The sequence below is a fragment of the Stegodyphus dumicola genome, chromosome 8 (assembly GCF_044657685.1).
Source record: "Stegodyphus dumicola isolate Sdum_Otavi_A_Nest chromosome 8, ASM4465768v1".
Taxonomy (NCBI): domain Eukaryota; kingdom Metazoa; phylum Arthropoda; class Arachnida; order Araneae; family Eresidae; genus Stegodyphus; species Stegodyphus dumicola.
The window spans coordinates 94,416,828-94,443,269 of NC_140775.1; the positions used below are offsets into that span (position 1 = coordinate 94,416,828).

Below are 26,442 nucleotides of genomic sequence, written 5' to 3' on the forward strand. Positions count from 1 at the left end.
TTTATGTACAAAATCAAAGCAAAGTGCTTCTTTGCAGCAATACAGTTGAGAGCAGAATCTGGACACCCGTGCGGCTTACTTAGACTATTCGGGTCTAGTCCAGGTTCCGCAACTATCCGGGGCAACACTCATGGGCGCTATAAGGGCATACATTGATCCTGTATACATGCTTACATAGTTCATAATATATGCTTATAGTTACATAGTTCATAATATATGCTTACATAGTTACATAGTTCATAGTACATGCTTATATACAAGTAGTTCATAACACATAGATCTTTCATAATACGTGCTTATATACACTGGTGTGCAAAAATTAAGGACGAAGTCGAAAAATTAGCATATCAGCTGAACGAAGAGGCAGAGCTGAACGAAGAGGCGAACAGAAAGACCAATCAGGAGATTAAGTAAGTTGATGTATGGTAGCACATGCGCAGATATGCAGGTAGACGTAATGGGGGAGTGTCTGAGTAGTATAAAGCATGTTGTCGGTGTAAGATCATTATTTCTGGCAAAGACATTGCACGCCGTATAGCAGTTAAAATCACACCGAGTTGCTGCCTCAGCGAGAAATGGTGAATAATCAATCTGTTAGACGACATCTGGATGCTTTTATCCGAGGTCGAATCATTGGGAAGTTGGAGGAAGGCTGCAGTGTGACAAGTGTGGTTGCAGAGTTCGGAATTGCTCACAGCATCGTTTCATGACTTTGGAGACAATTTCAAACTACAGGAACAGCTATCCGGGAGTTTAGTAGTGGTCGTCCACGAGGAACCCCACCCGCAGATGACCGGTATATTGCCTTACAGGCCAGAAGAAACAGGCGGCAAACAGCGAGAGAAATCGATAGACACACGACACAGGTGACTGGACGACCGATATCGCGTTTTACCGTGGCCAGAAGACTGCACAGTGGTGGTCTGTTTGCACGATGCCCTGTACGGTGTGTACATCTAACGCCTGCCCATCGGAGAAGGCATTCTCTGTGGTGCCGGGAACAGCGGAATTGGAGAGACAATGAATGGGGATGAGTACTCTTTAGAGATGAGAGCAGATTCAGTCTGAGTAGCGATTCTCATCGCATACTCATCTGGAGAGAGCCGCAATCATCCCTCGAACATCATTGAAAGGGACAGGTATGGAGGTGGCGGTGTTCTCGTTTGGAGAGGCATCATGCTTGGTAGTCGTAAAGACCTTCACATCTTCGACGCAGGTTCAGTCAACGAGACCCGTTATTGTAACGAGATTCTTCTTCCATATGTGCGTCTTTTTAGAGGCGCTATGAGTCCGCAGTTCCTTTTCATGGACGACAATGCACCATGTCATCGCACAGTAGCTGCCGAACAGCTCTTAGAGAGTGAGGATATTTAACGTATGGATTGACCGGCACGATCTCCGGATCTCAATCCCATCGAGCATGTATGGGATTTTCTAGGCAGACGCTTGGCAGCTCGTACCTTACCACCAGTAACGATTCCACAGCTTCGATTGCCGCTGCAAGACGAATGGGCAGCAATGCCTCAACAACTCATTGACACCCTCATTCGCAGCATGGGCAGACGCTGTGAAACCTGCCTAGCAGTCAGGAGAGATCATATCCCCTATTAAAGACCGGATGTTTCTTGCTGGACACCCATCACAGGGATGTTTCGGCCTTCAGTCGCATTGCGCTCCATGCTACTTTTTCAATAAAGCTTCTTTTTATCCCTCTGATTTCTCTTTTAGTAAGTGTTGTTTACATTACTCATGTCCTTACGTATTGGGGATCTTACGGTATTAAATGTGTTGATTTGGAAAGCTTTTGTACAAAGTTATATTGAAAAAACCGTCTCGTCCTTAATTTTTGCACACCAGTGTAGTTCATAATATATTGAGCCTGTTACATAATACATACATAATTCATAATAATTTCCATTGGCCATAATACATACATGTTTCATAATATATACAGTGGGCCGTAATACATATATGTTTCATAATATATACAGTAAAAAAGAGAGAGAGAGAGAAGAAAGATTGACAGGGAACTATTCCACACTTCACAAATCTGTTCCCAATTCCTCCAGTTTCTGCATTATCTTGCATATTTTGATGCGAAATGCTGGCTGTTTGATCAGATAACGCTTATAAGAAATTGCCTGTTCCGGAAGCTTCACATGCCACTGTGCGGTTAGAGGGCATTGGGTCAAGTAATGATCTGGTTTACCAATGCCTCCACAGACACAACTTTCGGTATTTGTAATTCCTCGCTCATAGTAATAGGAGGGGAAAGGCCCGTGCCCGTCACAAATCTCGTTTTTTGTGGGGATGACTTGAGATGATCGAGCGAAACTTTATGGTAATATTCATAGGTCCTCCTGCTTTGTTCGGTAGTGTCCCATACCCATTGCCACTAGTGCTGAGCTGCTTTTCTTGTCACTTTTTTAAGGTGAGACTACGGGAGTTTGGTAATAACGCTTTGTGCATCGATATTGTGAGCTGCTTCTTTTGCTAGCCTGTCAGCTTCCTCATTACCTTGAATGCCGGCATGCGCCTTTATCCAAGATATGAGGATATTCATTGTCGGCGAACGCTCCTTCAGCATGTCCTGAAACTCCGCTATGATAGGAGAAGGACGTATGGGATTTCGTAAGGCATATATGACCGAGAGGCTGTCTGTAAGAATATTAATAGTGGATCATATTGGGGGGTTTGTAAACTCGATAGCTTTGCGAATCGCAATTTTGCAGCAATACAGTATTCACAATAAATGTTCAAAAAAGGGAATACTAACAGTAATAAGAACTACAGCTGTGATTGGCTGGCAATGCAGCGGTAGAGGGTGGTAGTGAGATGGACAAACCACGATCCGATGCATCAGTGGATCATTCACAACTCTGATGTCGAGCGTGATTGGTGAGTTTACGCACAGGGAAAAGGCTGACATGCATCTCATGTATGGTGCTGCTAATGGGAACGGCAGAGTAGCGCTACGGTTGTATCAGGAACGGTTTCCAAGCAGGCGTATGCCGAAGCACACAATGTTCGAGATGTTGCATCGGTCTCTGTGTGAAAACGGGTCATTTGAAGTCACCTCCGACATTAGTAGTTGAAGAAGAAGTGCACGACAACCTCGCATTGAAGAATCCATCTTGAACATTGTGCATGAATCACCTCAGACATGTACAAGAACTATTGCACGTCGTCTGCAACTGAGTCATTCCACCGTTTGGAGAGTATTGCATGAAAATGGTTTGCGCACATACCATTTGCAGAGAGTCCAAGCCTTGCGAGAGACAGATTACCCTCTTCGAGTTCATTTCTGTCATTGTCTCTTGCAGCAGTGTGCGGCGCAGGCGGATTTCCCATCGGATGTGCTGTTAACCGACGAGGCAACTTTCTCACAGGTCGGCATCCTCAATAGCCACAACATGCACGTGTGGGAAACTCATAATCCACACGGCACACGTCCACATGCATTCCAAACCCGCTCCTCCGTGAATGTGTGGGCGGGTATTGTTAACGACTACCTCATAGGCCCATACCTCTTACCTGCACGTACAAATAAATGGCTTACGTTATCATATCTTTCTGCAAGAGGTGCTACCGGAATTCCCGCAGGATGTTCTGGCTGTCGCTCGTGATCGCATGTGGTTCCAGCATTATAGTGCACCAGCCCATAACCACGTCGGGTCCGCAATTACTTGGATGGGACATTTCCGGGCCGATGGCTTCGTCGTGGTGGACCCGTTCGATGGCCATCCCCTTTGACAGATTTATCCAGCTTGAATTTTTTTTTATGGGGCCATCATTTACTAGACTCCCGATGAGTCACTAGAGGATCTCGTTGCACTACTATCCATTACGGCTGCAAGCGTGCGCGAAATGCCTGTCGTTTTTCAAAATGTTTGTCAATCCTTTCTACGACGTTACCAAGCATGTATTACTGCTGGTGGTCGCAATTTATTGTGAAACATTTATTGTGAATACTGTATTGCTACAAAGAAGCAGCACTTTGCGTTGATTTTATACATAAATACATTTTCCTCTCGTGTCGTTTTTTTTTTTTTTTTTTTTTTTTCGTTCCTGCCTTAACCCATCACTTTAGACCCTACATTCCTATAAAAAATTCAAGTTTTAGTACGCTCCACCACCCCTCCACGTTTGTCCCATGATCTATGAAGCACCCTGTATAAAAGCAGAAAATCTTCACTTCTGTCGGGCTTTCAACTAGTATTAGGAATGGAAACTGGCCTATTTTGTTAATGAAAGTAAAAATGTCAGAAGAAGCCAGTATTCCACATTATATACAATAATTACAAGAATTATTACAAAAATAAACAAATCGTTTAACTGATAGTCCTCCAACAGTATCCACCACTATGGTTTAGGTTAATATTATCATATCCCACCAGTAAAAATATTATATTTAAATGCTTTTTAAGACAAAAATTAATAAATTTATTGGGTACCTGATTATTTTTTAGAATTTTCATAAGTAGCAGAATTTCGTTTTGAATATAAAGTTTGTCAGTGCAAATATTCTTAATTCGACGTATCTGACTAATTATTGTGTTACCAATCACTTACAAGTAATACATACTTACAAATAATTATTAAAAGTAATATATCCTTTCGGTATTGCCGATACATCAAAAAAGGAAGATGCATAACCATATCTTATAGCAGCCCCATATACAAAATTTGAACTTTCTATGGTTAATCATTTCTCAGTTATGCGAGATACATACGTATATACACACGTATAGACGTCACGAAAAAAATCCACTTTTAATCCATTTTACAATGATCTGAAATAAAAATCCCTTTATTATGTCCGTACGTATCATGCAAACAAAATCGTCTGAATGGATTCGGGAACGGTCAAAATGGACATTTTCGTTGAAATCTGATAACCGAAATTTTTCACGATTGCAATACTTCCTTTACTTCTTATAAGGAACTCTTGATGAACCTGTAAATACGGCTTGTAAATATTCAAATATTCTGAAATCTCATATAACATCAGCATTTGAACTCATTTTAAAGCATGTGTCTACACTCTTTTGCATAAACAGTTTCAAAAGTAATTAATGCAAATTATAACATAAATTTCAAATATTAGCAGAATTTATAAAATTTTGATAAAATGTTAATCTGTGCAATGGGCAGGTGTATATAAAAGTATATGCAGGAAATTCTCTTGAGACAACCTCTCCCGAAGTGAACATTTTTAAGAATTAGTCTCTGAATCCGCACTTCTAAAACGATCTTGCCTGAAGACAACAATCGTCTGGAACAGCTGGTTCTTGTTTAAAAGAGAATTCGTTGTACACAATTTATAACTAAGAATACATCCTTATATGTCTATAAAAAGTATATGTATATTATAAATTGCTTTTTTCAAATTATTAGAAGTCAGATAAATTCGTTTATACCATTTAAAGTATTCAGTTATCAACACTCTGAACAATAAGTTCAAAGTTATGACATTCGTATTTGTATAAAATCCGATACTCTGTTGAGTATATACTGATAAACATTACGGAGAAGTAAATTCCAAATGAGCTACTCTGTGTAGTTTGGTGATGATTCGAAGAATCTTGTTTTGGAACTTCTTATGTATATTTGCTGCAACTGATTCCTTTGTATTTTAGCTGTGATTCTTGAGAGTTAAATTTCAGCAAGGAAGCATGGGCAATATATATGATTGACGGATTGAGGTACGACTTGTTTACACAGTCAAAACTTAAGATGTTTTGATACATGCTTTTCTGATCAAGTATATCTAAAATATGTTTGCAAATAGAAACTTTAAAATCTCAAGTCTGTCAGAATGGCAATGCTTACCAAGCAGCATGGGTAATAGCTGCCCTAGTTGTATAAGGTAATTACTCTAAAAACTTAAATGCTATGCTTTTCAACTCAAAAGTAAATGAAATTTGAAAAACGCAAGAGGCAAGAAAGTTTATAGATGACTGAACAACATGTTTTCAGGATGTTTTCTCTGATGCGTTACGCCGGTAGGGACCCGTCTTCTTTCGAATGTTCTCCATGGTGGTATTTCTCAGGCAGATAGTTGTCATATGATTTGATATTTCAGTAACCAGATCAGTTATATGAGTTGATATTTCAGTAATCAGAAATGCACTAAGAAAAGTATACCTTGACCATCGTAGGTAATGCATAAAAATAAGTATTATGCGATAAATAAATCAGACTGCATTTTATTGTACTTGATAAGCAATATCATACTTTAAAAGTGTTACTGAGGGTAGATTATATTCTTATTGTTCAGTGGGGCATGATTCAAAAATTTTAAATACCAGTTTGTTGTCTGAATATATAATAGCATTGCTTTAGTAAGTAATGATAAAGAATACGTATAAATTTTAAATTACCCAAAAAGCAATTTTAAATTCACATAGGTTTTGTATGAAACTTTATATAAATAAATATTAAAACTTTAACAACCGGTTCGAAGGACTGAAAATATTTTAGGAAATAATTTTGGTGAACTTTTACGAACTTTTGAGTCCGTTGTTGCTGTTATTCGAATATTCCAAGAAATTCTTACATAACGAAAAAAAAAAAAAAAAAAACTTTATAGAAATAATTAATTTGTTTGTTAAGTGCCATCAAACAATTAAAATGGATGAAAATTTAGGAAAAGAGTTTTTCGCTAAATTATCTCATTCTTATGCAGTACTCATTGCAGTACTCATCACAATTTAAAATTAGCGCTTTAAATTAATTATATATTTCATCCACCTGAAATTAGATAATTTTAGAAGTTATTTCTTTTCCTTTTCTAACAAATATAAGTCGAAACCATCCCACAATAAATGCAAATTTAAGGAAATTCTTCATGTCTTTTGGGCAAAGAATGTAATTGCCTAGTCGGAAAAGAATTTAATTAAGTACAAACGGAGAGTTCCTTCTAAACTTTATTCCCATAGTGCCATTTTATCTTTTCAATTTCCCCTTTTCGCTAGTGTCACGCCCTCTGATGACAAGAATGCACGTTCTTAGCAAAACAACAAATGATCACTAATTTCTAACCATCAAGCTCTTTTTGTTTCAGAAAAAGCCCGGAAAATAACAGCTTTCCTCGTAAAGACAGATTGTTTTTGTCAAAAAGTCAAGAAAAATAACTCATATATGTCCACCCATGAAAGTTTTTCTCGGGCTTTGCCGGATTTTTTTAACTTTATTTAGTTCTGTTGTTAGTTTGAACCGTTGCCAAATTGAGTAGAGTAATTATATTTTTTATGGTGTTCTTACTACTGTTTCACGGTGACCGCGAGGAATGTTGTCATCTGCTGCTGTTGAAACGAAACAAAAAATACGTTTCCCGGCAGTATTTGTTTAGTATGTTTTATCCCACTGGTATTTCTGGAATTTTTTACTCTTTTGTAATTTAATGAACATAGCCGAGGTACCAAAAAAATTGAAATTAAAGCGTTAGTTAATACATGAAACAACTTTGTATTTATTTTTTACTAAATATTTTCTTCGCTCTCGAGGTGAAAAATGTGCCATTTTCCCAGGTTCTAAGAGAATAAAAAAAAGACAGTATTTACAAACGAACTATCAAGTCTCAAAGTAAAAATTTCCCGAATGCTTCCTAAGAATTACTTTTTCCCGCTATTAGCGAAAAGATTTTCAATTATCCTCATATTAATTATTATCTCTTCTAAGCACTCGCACAAATCTTTGTTTTGCTGAAATCTTTCGTCTTTCACGAAAAAAGGTTATCCATCATGATAAAAATCAATATATTTTTCGCTCTCGTAATTTAGAAACTGCAAATTGAAAGGCTTAAGTATTTTATTTGTACTGCATTAATTATTTTAATCATGTATAAACATATCTCTGAAATGTTCACTGTAAAGAGAGGGTTTTTCTTTCTGGTATGGAAAACAGAATGGCTAAAGAATTACTTTTTAAAGTATCAAAAATTTGCGTTCATATTTCAATAAAGGAAACAACGTGTTTCAAAGAGGATTCATAAAATATTTTCATAAAATACTGTACTTTTAGGCATTTACATATTACTATGTTACTTTTACGATTCATTGTTGACATTATTATTATTATTATCAGCCAAAATATATGAAACCTGAGTTTCAAAACATTAAAAAAAGTATTTTGTTATGTAATCGCTCTTTTCAAGAAGTTTACAGTTTAATTTCTTAATAACGGAAGATAATTTAAAACTTTCTTTTTCATGTTAACCTTTAAGAGACGGGACAGTTTTAAAGATTTCACTTAAAATGACGGGAAATCCAAATGCATTTACACTCCCTTTTACCTGCCATTGTAAAAGAAAAACTATACTCTGCAACTTTTCTTGTAGGTCGCCTTTGTTAATTTTCAGATAAGAGACTAGGGAATAATATAATAGAATTTGTTCTCTCTCTGCTTTTTTTCCCCTGAACTAGGGAAACATATTATGGTGAGATTTCGTAGCTAAATAACTGTCGTATGTTGGAATATTAACTTTTGACATTGCGTCATAATAAAAATACACCTTAGCAGCAAATGCACGCCTATAATCAATTCATAGTTTATTCAGTTTTTATTTATTTCTAAAATGAATTTAGTTATTAATAGAATTACATGTACTAATTAACATTTTTAAATTATGTTCATTGTTCTTTCTTGCAGTTTTGTGATAAAAGCTTTTTTTTATCCTTTTAGCGTTTTTTTTAAAATTATTTTCCTTTACTTTAAAAACAGATTTTATTGATTATATTTTCATTGCATTGCACTCCATTGCATTTTGCATGTTTCAAACAGCAATATTAAATACAAAAATTGCAATAAAAAGGGGAAATATAAAGATATAAGTACACTTTTAATGACACTGAAAAGTTGATGAACTAAATACTAATATAAAATTGTAAGATTTCACTGCTGAGGGAAACGAAATGGAATTTACGAAACCCGAAAAATGGAAGGCGCGAAGGTCATCTCGCATAAGCGGCAAGGGAGGTTATTCAGACAATGACTATCTCCGCACCCTGAAGGATGGGGGGAGGGGAATTCGCTAGCCGATATTTCGGCCACAGCCGTCTTTTTGAGACTTTGCAGCTCTGGCCGATTCTTAGGCCACCCGTCTTTTAAAGGTTAAAAAAAAGAGTCGAGAATAACTGCAAGAATTAGTGATACTATACCAGCTCAAAACATTGAGGTGAAACATTGCAGACAAAAAACGTTGCGGAGAAAATCAGGCAAGTCGAAAACATCGTCGTACAAATCATCGTGGAAGGAAGGAAAGCAGCAGTTCTAAAATGCTGTGGGGTAAAACATCGTGGTCGAAAAAAAAGAGGTTAAAAAACATCGCAGTTTTAAATATCGTCGTTAAAAAATCGTGGTAAATAATAAAGCACCTACAATTGGTCACATGACGATAACAACGCGTACATGTGTTTTTCAGGTTTTAAATTTGTAAATGTATATTCACATAAGGATTTATGAGCGCAAAAAAAGAATGAAAAACATTTTTACTTCCATATTTCATATTTTTGAATTAATATTATTTTGCTGAAATTGCAGTAATGAAATTTAAGTTTTGAAGAAACTAAAAATGAGTAGCAAATGAACGCTACCTATAATAGTTAATAAAATTTTAAACTTACATAGTTAGTTATCAAAGGTCATTATTTATCACCAAATTAAGAAGATAATTATTTGATAAAAGATTAAATGATAATTATTTAATTAAAATTATAATGATAGATAAAATGATAATTATTTTATTATCAAAGGTCATTATTTATTATCACTTTTATGTGCTCAGAGTGATGTTCATATTAGGAAATAGGCACTAAGAGGATTCACTGAGATTATATATTATTTCTAAAAAATCTATGTTAAAGTTTTATAGGTATAATTTAAAATATTCCCAAAGAATGATGTAAAAAACGAATCAGTTTCCGTTAATACATCCTTAATGAAATGGCACCATCGGCCGAGCAGTAAATTCGCTTAAATAATATATAATAAGATACAAATTGCCTAAATTTTATTTTGTACTTCAAAGAATTTTATATTAATGCACTTCAGCATGAGCACCATTAGTTGCTTCGAAAATATCAATTCTGTTCTCAATTTCCTTTCAGACGTTATTAAGCATTTGTAGAGTCAAAGTAGCTGCTGCTGTAGTGATTTTATTTTTTAAATTCTTCGATGTTGTCAATATCTGCAATATAAACGTGGTTCTTCAAATATCCCCAGAAGGCGAGTGGTGAGACGTTCAGAGAATGGAATGTCCGTGAAATTGGTCCACCTCTACCAATCCAACGATCTGGGAACGTTTCATCAAGGAAATTACGCACATGCGAATCCCAGTGACAGGGGTATTATTTTGTGAGGAAACTGATCATCATTACTGATACGGCCACTAATGTATATAGAAAATTCCTTACGAGCCACTCGATCATTAGATTTGATTTGTTGACAAATCTGAAATTTATACGCAATCAGTTTCAATCGTTCATGAACAATATTTTGAACAATCGAGATAGAAATTTTTGTTTGCAGGCTGGAACGGCGAATGAATTTACCGGGATTGCGAACAAACATATCTTGAATGACGAAAACCTTTTCATCATCGAAGTTTGGCCTGCCTTGCACCTCCTTTTTACAAGACATGTCCGGTCTCTCGGAAAAGTTTTAACCATTTTTTTAATTATTTCTTCCGTTGGTGGAGGTTTATTAATTTCATGTCCGAATTTTGGTTTTAAACATTTCTAGCTTCGGCTGAAGGTAGGTATTCCGGAAAGCACGCACAGTGCAGCGTTAGGAGCGTTGCGGAAGGATTTTGTAATGTTGAGGAGAAATGGTCATTGCATGGCACGGAGCTGTTGTTTCTTCTTTTCTGTCATAGCAGTAGCCCAGACAGCAGCAGTAGCCAGACAGCAGCTGTGTATTTAAGTTACGCTATTACGGTGTTGAACAGTAGATTCTGGATATGAGGATTTAATCTCCAATCATATCCCGTCATTATTCCTATGGATATGGCTATTTTTGAAGTTTTTACTCTAATATATTGAATGTACTCTATAAAGTTGAGTTTTCCATGTATGGTCATTCTGAAGAAATTTCAATTTGCTTACAATCTCTATTCTTTTTTCATTAGTTTTAAAGCTTGGTTTTCTTTGTATGGTTTGGTCAAGTTTGTGAAATATCATCACTTTAGACTTTTCCTCTGAAATTTTTAGTTTTTGTGTGTTACGAAATTAGTTGAGTATTGCAGGACAAAATTTGGTATTATCTTTGAGTTGTTTTAGTGTTCTGCCAGAAAAGACGAATGCAGCGGCGTCTGAGAATGACAGGGCTTTTGCATTATTTTGCCACTGATGTGATATGATAGAGAAACGTAAGTAAGAATCCAGAGATCCGCACTCACACAGGATTCTTACGGATATCCACTTGCATAGCGTTTTTCTACTGTACGGTTATTGTGGGTGATTATACGTCTCCTGTTGAGTAAATAGTTTTGCATAATAACAGAGATACTTCTTGGGATGTTTATCTGTTTGAAAGTTTGAAGTATGACAGACCACCATACAAAATCAAATGCCTTTTTTAAATGAGGACAAAGCAGCGATTCCAAGGGAAAGAATTGGCTGAATTGAACGCTTTCGTGGTTTTCCTCATGTGTAAAGTTGATATGTGCTTACCCCCTTTAGAAAGTCCTCCACGAAAGCATTGCTTCACTCGGGCTGATAGCCCTCGAGTGCAATTTCGCATTCAAATAAATCAAACAAACCATTTTTTTACATTTTCGTTGAATCGATCAATCAGTTCGACGACTTTCTATAATTCCAAGCCTGTATCTTTCCAGATTTTGCATATCGCCATATACCGCTATATCGCCAAATGTACTAATTTATATATTTAAAAAACATTAAACTGCCTATTATGTATTAATAAGAGCTATTTAAATATTTCTAAGTAAGAGTTATATATATTTAGTTCATATATATTTTTTTCCAAAAAATTGATGGAAAAACCTTCTTTGTCAGTACAGATATTAGAATCAGTCAGAAAACAAACTGGAATTGAATTTCTGTCTTTTCTTAACAATGTTAATGAAATGCTCAAAACAAAATATAAATAAAACTGCTATAAATGTAGGTATTTGCGAATTGCTGAAGCTGATGCATAAATAAATCTTTTATTTATATTGTAATGAAAATGTCTTTTGTTCTCCTTCAGCATAAATAAAAAAGGGGAAATTATAATTAGTGGGGTTTTACAGATCTCAATTTAGGAACACAGTTTGAAGCGCGCGCGATCAATGTGTAGTATCACGAACATCCATTTCCTTTCCTTAAACAAGGGACTGCGGCACTGATTCGATGCTTGCCATGACATAAAATCGATTCTTCCAACTAGCAAGAAAATGAACTTACTCCGAATGATTATAAACTTAGTTAGAATTAGTTTGTATTAGTTCCTATTTGATAAAGAAATTGAGTGCCTCAGTATCTTCGCAAAAGGATTGATAAAGTTGCAACGGCGTGTAAAAGAAGGGAATTTTATAAATAAAAGTTAATAATTTGTTTTAAAGAAACCAAATAAGAACTGCGTAGCATATTTCCCTACAAAAAAGGAAAACATTTCATTAAGTAAAATACATCTTAAGGAAACAAAATTATGAAACCATTTTTAAAACTTGAAACGAAAAGAAAGATACATGTATTTTGTTATCCAGTCTAATATACTAATCAGAATTTTCAGTTTTTAAAACTTTGAAACTCTTGTCTTTATTTAAAAATAAAAAAGGAGTGTTATCTACTTAAATATTTTTATAACTCTTGAAAACAAATCGTAAACTCTTCGATGATCTTCTGACAAAAACGTCACATTTAACACATTCATAGTTTCAATTGTGACAATTTGCAAATTGTATGGAAACAAAATAACATGAACTCGGATGTGCTGAGAAATTAATAATTCCCTGGACATGTTGCAATAATATTAAAAAAAAAACTTATGGGTACAAACGAATTGTCTCGTTGCCAGCTATCGGCGAATATTCTTGGAGGACAAGATATACAAATGACGAAGATGAAGTTTCCTCTGCTCCGTATAAGAAGAAAAGTTTTCATGAAGCATTCATTAGCATAATTGCAGCGATGCGTACGTTTTAGAACTAAATATATTCTTTCTCTTTTTATCTTGAGGATTTTACCATAAGAAATCTAATGTAAACGAATTCACGTAACGCAAACGAATAACGAAAACGACGTAAGATTCTTTTCTTAGGAATATGGAATAGGAATTATTACAGAATACATGACAAGAAATCTTACATTGTTCTAAGCAGCTGAGTTCTTCTGTTGTTGCATTTCTGAAAACAATTTCCTGTATATATCAGTCAGTAAGATTTCATCCTATCCCTATTTTAGAGAGCATATTCCAAAGCCACAATATACTACCCACATTTCAACTAGTTAAACAATGGATACCTAACGCACTTAATCATATCCATATCTATATTAATGTAAGTGTTGAAGAAAATGCCGAAAAGTTCTTGACTGAGCAAGATGAAATCACGGTAATCTTAGCGATATGGTATTTGAAATAAATAATACATTGTCGAAAACTGCTAAAGAGGATAAACTGAAAAATACTGAAATTTCTGAAAAGTCTGTTATGCGTTTACCTAAGATATCTTTACCTAATTTTCAGAAGAAATGCATTCTTGGCTTAAGTTTATTTTTAAAACGAGTATTGATAAGAACTAGTATCAGATGTATCAGATAGTATCAGAAGTATCAAATGTTATAAAATTGCAATCTTTAATATCAGCACTGAAAAGAGATGCCTTTTAGAATAATCCAAACGCTATTCAACTTATCTAACTGATTATAATTATAAATCACTACAGTCTCTCCTTTAGGAGAAGTATTCACACTTCAGAGAACAAATGTATACACGTCTCAAGAAACGAGTCGGCTTATGCAACTCTAAATGTAATTGACGTTACAAGTGAAGTCGTAAGACCGTTAGCATGTTAGAACAGAGATGCACAACTCAGATGTGTGAAGGGACATTTAAGAAATATTGAAATTGGTGAAGGCCGCAAATATTTTATAACTCTTATTAGTATTGTGTTTAAAAATACCAATCCAAAGATAGAGACATCGTATTAACTGCATATAAAAGTAATTAAAACTTGAAAAATGATGTACTATTTTGATTCTGAATTGTAACGTTAAAATTTATACAACTGCAAACAATAATTCGCAAGTTTACATCATTGGAAACACAGAAAAGCGAATTCGTTTATGGTAAATAAGCATATGATTCAAAATGCAAATGAGCAAATAAAAATTTTAAATTATGTCATCTTACTATATAATCTTAATTATATAATCAGATTGCACCGGATAATTTAACTTAACTTTCACAACTTCGATGAGAGAAGAAGCTCTTGAATCATGCTGAAACGAAACTTGAAAAGCGGGAAAATTTGTTTTGGCACTAGCATCATCTCGGCTTACTTATCTCTCTTTTGGCAGCTTTTTCTCTTTTCGCATCCTCTTTTTTAACAGCACATCGCTTTTTGTTTGGATAAATCGCATATCAGTTCGCGGAATCACACAGCAATCGAACTTTTGTAAAAACAGCACCGAATACAGCAAAATTTTGCTACAATTGCGGAACTGAATGAGGAAAGCACTGTAAAATTAAAAAAAAAAGATTTTGTTAAGTAAAACTGGAGAAATTTTGTTGAAATGTAAAGAGCGTAACAATGTTTTTCTGCCCCTTTTAAAAAACCAATTTTTTCCTACAAATAAAATTTTTATTTAAAAAACCAAACTGTACTCAACAAAACATATTTTGTAGTTTTAATCAATTCCTTTTTCTGGGTCGAAGCTGCATTATTAAGACCAGTGACGGACAACAGAAAATCACTCAACGAGCTGCATGTTGCCCTCGGACCGTATACGCACTCTTGGTCTAGAACAAAAATTAGACGAATTTTCTTTCAGTGTACTTACTTTATTCTTAGCCAGACACTTGATCAGAATACTAATTGAATGTGATCAGAATACTGTGTTCAAAAAAAAATCTCTCGCCAACATTAAATGCTACAAGAATATCGATAATAACTAGACGACACCATCTAAAAGTACGTCATTGGTATCATGTGCGACTGAGATTCGCGTCCAAAGAAAACATAAACCAAGTAGGAATTAAACCCAATGTGTAGCGAGGTAACATGATATAAAATTCAACAAAACACAAAAATCATAAAACTAAAGCAAATTTTGTCATCCGATAGTTTGGTTTGGTTTATTTTAATATGGCAAAGTACTTAAGGACTATTTACATGACACTTCAGTACTTCAGTACACCCGGGCACTTTAGTACGGCAGTCATCGTAGCTAACGACTATCACATTTGGACGGCGCTTTAGAAATACATGTATTATTAAATGTTTGCTAAATAAATGCGAATAGGAAATTGAAAATCCACAAATCCACTATGTTTGTCGATGCAGCGCTGTTTTAGAGATTTCACATAATTTAAACATTTCGTCAGAAATTTCACAATTAATGAGGTTCTTGATTACCTTTAGTTTCTGATTTTAATTTGGCTACGTCCCGTTCAAACAATCTGTACTGCGTAACTTACGTCATTATTTCATCTGCAATAATCCGCAATGCTATAGAGCATTGCAGTAATTGGATAAAATCATCTTTCATTGCTAACTGATGATCATCATCTTCATTCAATGGTGAGCATCATCATTGGTGTTTGGATAAAATCATCATTTTAAAATGAAACAAAGCATCCGAGTTTATAAATATCAAAGTTGCTGAATATGCAATAACTTTCTCATCTGCTTTCGCTTCTGAAGCACGTAATTAATCCCTTTGGTGCTTTCATCTATTGTTTAAAGATGTGCTATGAGTATATAAAATTACGGGGTACTTATACCACACACAGTGTTATGGAAATCAAGAATAGGTGTCCTAAGAAATTAATGATGTGTGGTTGAAGATATGTATCAAGAATGTCCAGGAATAAACTGTAGGCTAATTTCACCACAAGTTCATTGTCTTCAAGATTGAAAGTTCAAGATTAAAAGGCCTTTCTTCTTGGATATAATCTTAGCTGTGATCTGAATGAAATTCTCTACGGAGTACTGCTCAAGGAAGACGTAAACTGAAATTTAAGAACTGAGAAATTTGACGGAGTAAGTGTTAGAAAGTTAGCTAGTTCCTATGCGATCCGTAAGATATCATAGATCTGACCAGGTTTTGTTGTACGCACGTCGTAACTTTAGCTTAGTACAAGCAAGTCGTTGCTGTTGGCAGTCGATGAGAAGTTGAATAATTTAATTTGTTGTTGTTTTAATGATATTGCCTTAACCGCAGCTGATAAAGTTCTGTGTTAGTTGTAACATCAAGTCTTGTCTTTTGTTGTAGTATTAAGTAGTAACAGAAGTGATAAATCGCCAATTATTACGCAACCTTTCTTAAGATCAATCATTAAACTAACGAAAACATACACTACCTTCACGAAAACATAGATCCTCTTAGGCATTTAGCTCTCGTGGCTCTGTTATATTCAAATGACTTAACTGCTGAACGGAGGACAAGAAGTTTCCAGCTAGTTTGATACCCTAGTTATAATGTGATGCAAAATATTTTATGCACTGAAACATTTATCCGTCTAAATGCAAGAATGGATATAGATTGACTGAAAAACAAAATTGAAAACGAATACATGTACATTTGCTACAAGACAAAGTACAAATGTCTGAAAAAAGTATTATTACAAAAAATACTAATGCAGCGTTTCACGTGAATTTTATGATTTTTTTAAAATTTAATAATCTATGTAAATACATTCCTACCTTATATTCCAAAGCGTATTTTAATACAATTAAAATTTCTTTATATTCTAAATTACTTAATTTCGTAATTGTGACAATAACTATAACCGAACTAAAACTGTATCCTTAATTACTTAGATTTCTAACAAAATAATTACTGCTTCTTATTGCTGCAGTATGAACACAAATGCCAGGTTTTATTTCTCAAGCATATTCAGTAAACGTATAATAAACCTCTAACTGTTACTGAGTCTCCCTCTCACGTGTGGAGGGGGAGAAATTATTTGAAATCTCTTCTCAAATACAGTGGAAAAAATTACTCAAAATCTCCTCTCAAAGTTGAAAAGTGTAAATAAATAGCATTTTCTTAGGCAGTGGGCGATTATACGTAAATACTCTGTGAAATATTATTAGTACTCCTACGCAGAGAGTGAAATCGATGAAAATAGATTAACTGGAAATTTTAATAACTTGTAACACTCAAATTAAATAAAAGACATGTATCATACCCCAAATATCATTTTATTCCGGGGAAATGAGGTTAAGCGTTTACTTATTAACTGATAAAAGTAAATGAGATAAATACATTAGTTCTTATTATATGTTAATCTTAAACATGATATGAATGATAAAATACATAAATGTTATTTCAGGATCAACCAATCACATTCGAATCTTCAAGGAATATCACAATCAACACAAGAAATTCCAAAGGCAAAATAACAAGTAGACTGAACTTGGGTAAGTATTGCTCTAAAATATCATATAAATCAAGCATTAAGTTCTCTAGTTTAATTTTGAAATGTACAATGCGCAAGGAAAAAAAAAAGGGGGGGGGGGACAATTCTATATCTCTCGTTCTACTAGGCCGATTGACAAAATTCAAATTGCGTTCTTCATGTCTCGAAAGCGCGACTTACGATATATATATATAGCACCATTATTTTTATGAAATAGCATACCAATTTCTTTACATATTTCGGTTCTACGATTCAAATTATGCCAGACTGCTAAGTTTTGTAAAAATCGTACGAGTAGTTTTTAAAACATTAGCTTTCAAAATTTTAGCTCCTCAATGTTGATTGAATTTGACACATATTTATTAATATCTCTTTTTTTATTAAACATTTTTAAGTCTTCCTTTCACATTTCAAAATTTAGGTTCATTCCGAATAAAGTTTACCCATTTTTTTTTGTTTTATTTTTAAAATTTCTTTTTTTTTTTAAAATAATTTTGATAAATTTTTCGAAAAACATTTTGAATTATAACCTATAAAAGTTTTACCATCATCTTAAGGGAGGTGTTGTTCTAAGCATACCTGCCAAAAAATAGAGTTTTTTATTTTTTAGAGAGAATGTTTTAAATAGTAATTTTGTCTCGCGTTGTAGATTATAAAAAAAAAAAAAACAACATTTTCTTTAATATAGAAATTATTAGGCTTAAAAACTCTAAATAATATGATTTAAATTGTTTGCACCGGATATAAAAATCGGGCCACTCCGTGGTACAGGATAAGCGCTGCTGGAGTTGTTTATTTCTTTCTCATTTAATAAAAATCTTTGGATTGAAATATTTATGCTTTGGACTTTGCTTTAAACTTGCATTTGATGCCACTGATATTTTAAAAAATTTGACAGGAATACAAAATTTATGGAAGTGTAACAATCGAAAAATCTTAATTTTCTTGTGTCAGCTCTGAAAACAAATGTAGAAGTAATGAAGGAAATTGGGGGGAGAGAAGCAAAAATTTAAAGTGGAATCTACTTCAAGGAAGTTGGGTGTTCGAAGAGAAAACACTTGGACGTGCATACCAGCAAATAGCAGCAATTGAGTTGGTACTAACAGAAAAGACAAAAACCATATCATTGCAGATTAAATTATAAATTTAAATTACATGATAGAACATCATATCGTATCATGAACGGAACATCCCATGATTTTTCAGTATAATTATTCGAAGATTCAGGAATTTATCCAGTGACATTATAAAATATTACTTCCGCCTTCTTAGCTTGCATTCGTAATGTAGTGGTCTGCACGCTCGGTGCGTATTCGAGAGGTCCGTGGTCCGATTCCCACCAAGGGAATTGCTCATTTTTCATTTCCTCTGCTTCCAAAAAATACCTAATGTCTCTGCAGTGGCGCCCGAATTAAAAGGGTGTGAATGATGATTCTTCATCACCAGGATTTGGCTACTGGTCCCCTAATCCCCCGCCCTTTAAGGGGGGTGTATAAGGTATTTCTACCGCCTTCATAGTGTGCCTTCGTGGTATAGCCTTCATAGTGTGCCTTCGTGGTCTGCATGCTCGGTGCGTATTCGAGAGGTCCGTGGTTCGATTCCCGGTGACGGCATTGCTCATTTTTCAAGTCTCCTGCTTCCAAAAATCCTAATGTCTCTAAAACGTGTATGGATATCATCTAAGGATGTTTTCCCTATTGATGAAACTAATTTCCTTTTCATCTCATGCCTTCAAAATGCTTAGCCGTTAAAGACTGATAAAGGCTCTGACCAAATACTGATGAAATGGATTGAATTGGATTATTAAATTAGGGCAAAGCAGGGCTATCTGCCTAAAAGGAAGGATGCCTTCGTCAAGAACTTTCTAAGGGAAACCAACTGTCATACACGTTACACATGAGAAAAACCACGAAAACACCCATGCAACCAGTGCGTTTGCCGGGATTCGGACTCCGGAGAGAACTATCTGTGTTCAGCGACTTTACTGCTCGGCCGTTTGTGAGCCTTTATGAAATGGAAGGCGATATCTTTATTTAAAATGAATGTCAGAAATACCAAGTTGTTTCGAAAAGTTGGATGCTTTTTAATATACTTGCAGAATGCCTGAAGAAAAAGAGCAAGCCATTAAGAAGAAAAAATAAATTTTTGCATAAAATTTAGTATTTTTTTAAAATTTAAAAGCTTTTTTAATCTTATGACATTTGATTCTTGCGATTTCAAAAATAAAATATTTGACTAAAATATGAATAACATTTTAAGAAAGCAAATGTAGGAGGCTAATATTGTGTAAAGCAATGGGCATAATGATAAAATTGTTTAAAGTAATATATGCAAGTCATTTCAAGTTAAAATGTCGATATACATCTCTCTTATTTCTATGTCTTTTCTGAAGGAACATTTAAAGGCGTGTTTAACTGTGTTTTACTGTATTTTCTTTTTTAATATATGCGATTTTCAAATGCATCGCAGTCTGGGATCACAAACTATTCTTTCGAAATAAACGCAATTCAAATAAATAAAATCAAATTCTGGAAGATTTATTTTAATAAATATATTTAAAATGCTCAGTTCGAATGAATAAATAGAAAATTTTAAAACAATTATCCGAAGAGATAATGCAATACAAACAATTAAAATAATAGTCTAAAAATTTAAAAATTACCTATAATAATAACTAAAAAATATAGTATAAAGAAAATTATTTCGAAAAAAAAAAAAAAAAAAAAAAAAAGGATGCACCTTTATTTAAACCACGCAGTTCGAATGAGTAAATAGAAATTTTTAAACAGTTATTCTAAAGAAACTATATGCAACGTAAACAATTAAAATGAAATTTGAAAAAGAAAAAATTGTTTAAAATTAATAACAATTATTATTATTTGAAACATTATTTGAAAGAAGGAACGATGTATATTTTTTCCTTCTCACGCACTATGTAAAAATGGAAATGAAGATAGGTTACTACATATTAAGAAGTTCGCCAAGTGAACTAATTTTGGCACAAACTGAATAAAAAGCGCCAACATAAATTGTTGAATTTCTCCCTAAATTTCGCACCAAATTTTACAAAATTTAATATTTAGGCATAATTTGGGTCGTAGAATCAAAATATGTGAAAACATTGGTATGTTATTTCAGAAAAAGTCCGATTTTGTGTCAAAATACCTATGTTAGTGCTATAGATAAATATAATATATATCCTAAGTCGCGCTTTCGAGACATGAAAAACGCAATTTGAATTTCATTAATCGGCCTAGTAGAACGGGAGATATAGGAACTGTCCCCCCTTTTTTTTTCGCGCTGTACATGTAGAGTGTTTAGTTTAAAAGTTGATCCTTCGCAGAAACAGCAAGTCTATGTATTATTCATAAGATTTATGAAGAGTGGATGGAATATCTACATGCCAGCATTTTATAATTAAGTATGATGATGCTTGACCTTGTTAACTTTATTTGCTATGTGATTTCAGTCTCAGTAGGGAGTTTTGTTCTCGTTGCTAATTTGTGTGTGTTCCTGCTCATAGCGTTTTGCGAGTTCTGTGATGTTAGATCACAAGGAAAAAAGAATATTAATAAAATGTATAGCTTTGTTGAAGTAATTTGCGAAAAGTCTGTTGTTCAGCTTCGGTAAACTTTTAAAGATGATATTTTGAATAAATCATAAGTATATTAGCGGTTTTAAAGGCCGCCCAACCGGGAACTGCCGTACTGAAAGGCCCGGGCTTTAATCCGAGAGAAGGCATGAATGCTTGTAGAAGTATAGTATCTGTGCGGTATGGCAGCACTCGAAATACGCGGCCAGCCGAAAGTCCTCTTGAGAGGTTGTTTATAGGTAAGGAGGGTTGGAAGGCTGTCGGACCGTCATCAGGGTGCTCTCCTTGAAAAAAAAATCTTAATAAGCTCCTTCAAAATCACGAACTAAATAAACATTTCTTTTTAAGAAATATTTAGTTATACCGTTAACGTTTACGCTGGCGTTGTGAAATATTACAGCATGCAGTTGGAATTTTTTTGGAAGGAAATACCTGACACGGGTGAAATTCATGTGTAATGTGTTATACTGAATTATAAAATAGGTTGTTTTATGCCAAAATACTGTTTGAAATAAACTAAAGTATTCAATATTGTATTACTTCAAACTGTTAAGAGAAGAGAAATTAAATTACCACCAAATGGGTTTATTTTCCTGAAAAATAGCCACAGCAAACTAATGTGGCACGTTCTGTTTATTTAGAACAAATATGCATTACCACACAATCACCTTCCAATATTTAAAAATATAAAATAAAACTTACATATCGATGTTAATTTCAAGTAAAGCAGTACTAAATATAAATGCATTAGTAACTTTTCTTCTTTAATTTTTAGGTGACGGGCGATTGGAGGCTGTCGCAAATATGTTCACAATAAAGAGGCCCAACGGCGACATCTTGTTAAATGTAGACGGAAACGAAGTTATAATGGCAGCAGATAAAATGAGAGTTACAGGTATTTTATTAGCTTGCTGTTATTTTTTTACTTAACATTGCTGAAATAACTGATGAATTTCTTCAGGCTTGGTGCATAACTTGCAATTAATTCTTTCTGTTTGCTTTGTAACTGGAGGTTAAGTCTCAAATGACCATCTTGACAATGACTCAAATTGCTATCTTGACATCCACAACATAAAAAGGAAAATTAAGTCTGGGGGTTAAAATTTAGTGATCTAAAATGTTTCGGTTCAGAAATTTTACAGTCTCTAAATTTTGTATTTGTCCTAAAGCGTGAAATATACAGTCTTTATGCTTTTCAAGCACAAAATTTCTCTTCTATGTTTTTAATATAATTAAAAGCATAGAATATAACTGAAACATAGTAACGACACTTTTAAGATGCAATATATTTATTGTTATAATTTATATATATATATATATATTACACATTTTAAACATGATAGAATAGCAGGTTCCAAAACAAATTGTTTCGATGTTTCTGATCTTATACTCTATTTCTTTTTCATTCTGATGATTTAATTAATTTAGTTGCTTTGACAATTACCTTAAAATTGTTGCGGTTTGACTTAACAGATTTGATAATCTGAAATTTCTTATCATAGTAACTACACCACATCATTTGAAAATTACCAAACTCTTATTGTTGTGACTAACTTGTAAGGTTCCTTTATTTTAATATTGTTGTGATTGTTATGATTTAGATTGTTGTTATGGTTTAGAATTTACTATCACTTCTTTCTGTTTCCCTAACAGACTGCAAATCAGGTTTAAGAGTATTTAAAGTGAGATTATTGGATTGTAATAGAGAGAGTGTTTTTGCCTCTGGAGCCCACATTATTTGGTTTTCTGTAGCTCTGATAAGATTGTATTCTTCGGCTTTGCATTATAGTTGTTAACATTTAAATTGTTACATTGGTGAGAAGTACGAGCCAACTTAAATCTATTGCGTTGCCTTTGGCTGCTAGTCTTAAATTCCAGTTTGATTGTTACTTCAAGATACATCGCCATAAATGGTGATTGAGCTGTAAGCACGATATGTGCAGTTTATGTTTGAAGTTCTGATTTAATAAAAAGGTTATTTTGTAACTTTCTTAAGTCTTTGACGTTTCTTTCAGACGAGTGAAAATTCTCTCCAAGTCTGTTTGGAGTTTGGATATCAGTTTATGCTACCAAAGGACACAAAACTCTATAATCTTCTTGAACAGAAAGATAAAAACTATCTCAGGATCATAACTGTTACTCTTCGGTGTCATTCAAATGTTTAACGAGGTGTTATCAGCAGGAAAATCTCTCATATGAATTCTTTTTAGGTTTTGGTTTTATTTTATCTGTGGTCTTGGCAAAAACTAGCAAAACATATTCGCATAAGATTTAGGGTGAAAATTAATGAAGCTGCTGAAACTCTCAATAGGGTTTGGAGCAGACGTTTGGTGAAGATACTATTTTAAATCGAATAAAAAGTTTGAAATAGCATTCGCATTTGAAGATCCGTTTGGTCTGGCTTGAAGTTGAAGAGAGTCAGGGGCGAATTAGCAGAAGCGAAACAGCAGAAAATGTTAAGAAATTTTAAAACCTCTTCTAGGAAAATCATTGCCTAACAATTCAGGTATTCTCAGATAATTCCAGAATGAGATAGGAAGTCTCCCGCGTTATTTTAACAGAAAACTTAAACTTGCAAAGTTTGTGGTTCTCTACTGCCCATACGCAAAAGAACATCAAGCAGCTTTTGAAAGAAAACCACCATATTATCATTCTCTATTTCTGTTTATTTTGTCAAGTTCATTATGATTTCGCTTTTGGAAACGAATTTAAAATGGCGGCGTTTTGAAACCATGCCGAAGATTCAAGAAAATTCATAGGAGGTTTTTCAACAGCTTTACGAAAAATACCTTCCATAATGTTTTTGAGGCCTTGGAAATCGATCTGTATGCTTTCATAAAGAGACTTTTACGATCACCGCTAAAATAAAATAAAAAAAATATTTTTTCTTTAAATTCAAGAACTTTCCAGTAGCGCTAATAATGTATGTCAGAAAGATGTATTTGCATACTGTAGCATGTACAGATCATGTACCTCTGCGGGATCATTATTTCATTTATACGATATGCTGCTTATTTTCAGCGAATCATAGCGTGTATAAAATATTTAGGATATTCGGTATAGCATAATGCTTTAACATTCAGTGAAGTGGTCTTATAAATGACACGTATTAGCCTATATAAGATATTTTAAGAAAGAAAACTAGCATTATTTTTCCAGGTAATCAATCATTTTTCAGATGAAAAATGTATTTCCCTTTCGATGTAGCGCTTGCGGAAGTACATAAATTTGAGTTAATTTTCTTTAAATAATATCATTTAATTTTAACAGCAATTTACTGTTGTGAATTTAAGAATAAAAACACAAAACATCCTATATAAATTATTATATAGAAAATCAGTGTCATTGTGGATATAAAGAGAAAATATTTCTTCCAGGAAAAGGAGGTGTTAACTTCAGAGGTTCTATACAAACGCCAACAATCAAATCGGAACCCAGGAAACAATTGAGGTATGCTTAAAAGTTTATTTTAAAGTTTTTTTAATTACAGCTTTTTGAAATTCATAAATGCTTAATGAGCATTACAGGTTTTTGTTGTCCTTTCGTTAATGCAAGATCAAAATTAAAAAGTAAATCATTACTTGAGAAGATTAAAATTTACAATTATACCTAGAAAATTTAAATTTTATTATGTTCAGAAATAATATATGATTACTGCAAACCCTCTTGCAAAATCTTCTTAAAATGGCCCCTAATTCTCAGAACATATAAAAAAACATAGATATTAAATGTTACCTCTGTAAGATGATCGCATTCATAGGAGATTAAAAACGATAACGAATGATCGCTTTAAAGAGAATTCCTTATACTTAACTTCACAAACATTTAAAAAAATATTATTAAATTTTTCGGATATATTTTATTCCAAAATCTGTTCATTATTTCTTGAACGCTTACAACATACAGTGAAACTAGACTAGAAGAGAAACACACTAATGTGACAATCAAAATCGTAAAAAACAACCTTATATTTAGCGTAGGTATAATGAAACACTCAATCGATTTCGAGGGCAGCTAAAGGTCCCTCCTCATCAGGAGAAAGAAATACATAGAAAGAAGAAAATAGGAATCACAGAAACACGTAGTGCTTATCAGCACTGCACGTGGTTATAACTAGATTTTTAATCAGAGTTGCACTGGCCGCCTACTTTTACTGAGCCAGGCTGTCTGATCAAGCATAAAGAAATATTAGCGAAGTTAAAATAGGGAGCGAGGGGCAAATGCACATTACGCTCAAAATCTGAACTTCAAATAATGGAAAGCAACCACTGAACGGATTTTTATACCCTCTGGTAGTACCAAGTGCGAGGAGGTAACGCCATCTATCGGCAAAAATAATTGAATTAAGACAGTAGAATTTTAAAGGCATTAGGAAGGACTGGATAGGACTTCAAATCATTAACTAAACTTTCTAAATCTTTGTGAATGTGAAAAGCCTCAAGAAAATTCAATTCGCCTATGGAAGAAGCCTTTTGGATGATTTTTGCAGACCCAAAATCAAAATTATGGTTAAAAGTCCAGCTATGATACGCTATTGAAGACTTGTTAATTTCCCCTTTTTTGACATAAGATTCATGTTCCTTGATACGAAACTTCAACGCTCTTTTTGTTTGGCCAATATATCTTAAACCACACTGACATGATATACTATAAATTCCCCAAGAATTCAAGACAGAAACGCAATCTTTTAGAATCGAAGGGTGAATTTTATTAATAGGGGAGAAACCGACTTGAAAATTGAATTTCTGGAGAATCCGTGCAATTTTATAGCTAACAGAAGGATAAAATGGAAGCACGAAAAGGTCATTGATATTATTTCTAACAGTGGAATGTCTTCTTTGATGGGAATCTGAAAATTTTTTGACGGCTTTATCAATAATGACGGGAGAAAATCCACGGTCAATCGCAACTGCTCTCAAATAATTAAGTTCATTGGTAAGCAAAGATTCAGAGGAACAAACTTTTAGCGCGCGGAAAACATAATAGTAAAAAGAAGCCATTTTTTGCTTAACAGGGTGGCATAACTTGGCATGGCGTGGTAAACAAACTGCAAAGAGTTTACGGTACACAGTGGTGCTAAAATTGGTTTCATTGCGGATTATAAGAATATAGAGGAAGGGGAGGGAATTGTTGGATTGAATTTCAAGAGTGAATTGGATGGCTGGATCAATTGAATTCATAATATGTAGATTCTCGGATAAATCCTCTTTATAACCGTCATAAAGTGCGAAAGTGTCGTCAACATACCGAATCCAAAGACG

The 26,442-nt window shown here is 33.9% G+C and overlaps 1 protein-coding gene across 2 annotated transcripts in view; it reads left to right on the forward strand.

The window, feature by feature from the left end:
- Window positions 1-26,442, forward strand: part of LOC118185887 (delta-sarcoglycan-like) — a 234,365-nt gene that overhangs the window by 164,286 nt on the left and 43,637 nt on the right. For both annotated transcript variants that reach the window (XM_035355826.2, XM_035355817.2), the window contains 3 exons: window positions 17,503-17,590; window positions 21,957-22,076; window positions 24,559-24,631. In XM_035355826.2, the coding sequence (XP_035211717.1) occupies window positions 17,503-17,590; window positions 21,957-22,076; window positions 24,559-24,631 (281 nt within the window). The remainder of the gene's footprint in view (window positions 1-17,502; window positions 17,591-21,956; window positions 22,077-24,558; window positions 24,632-26,442) is intronic.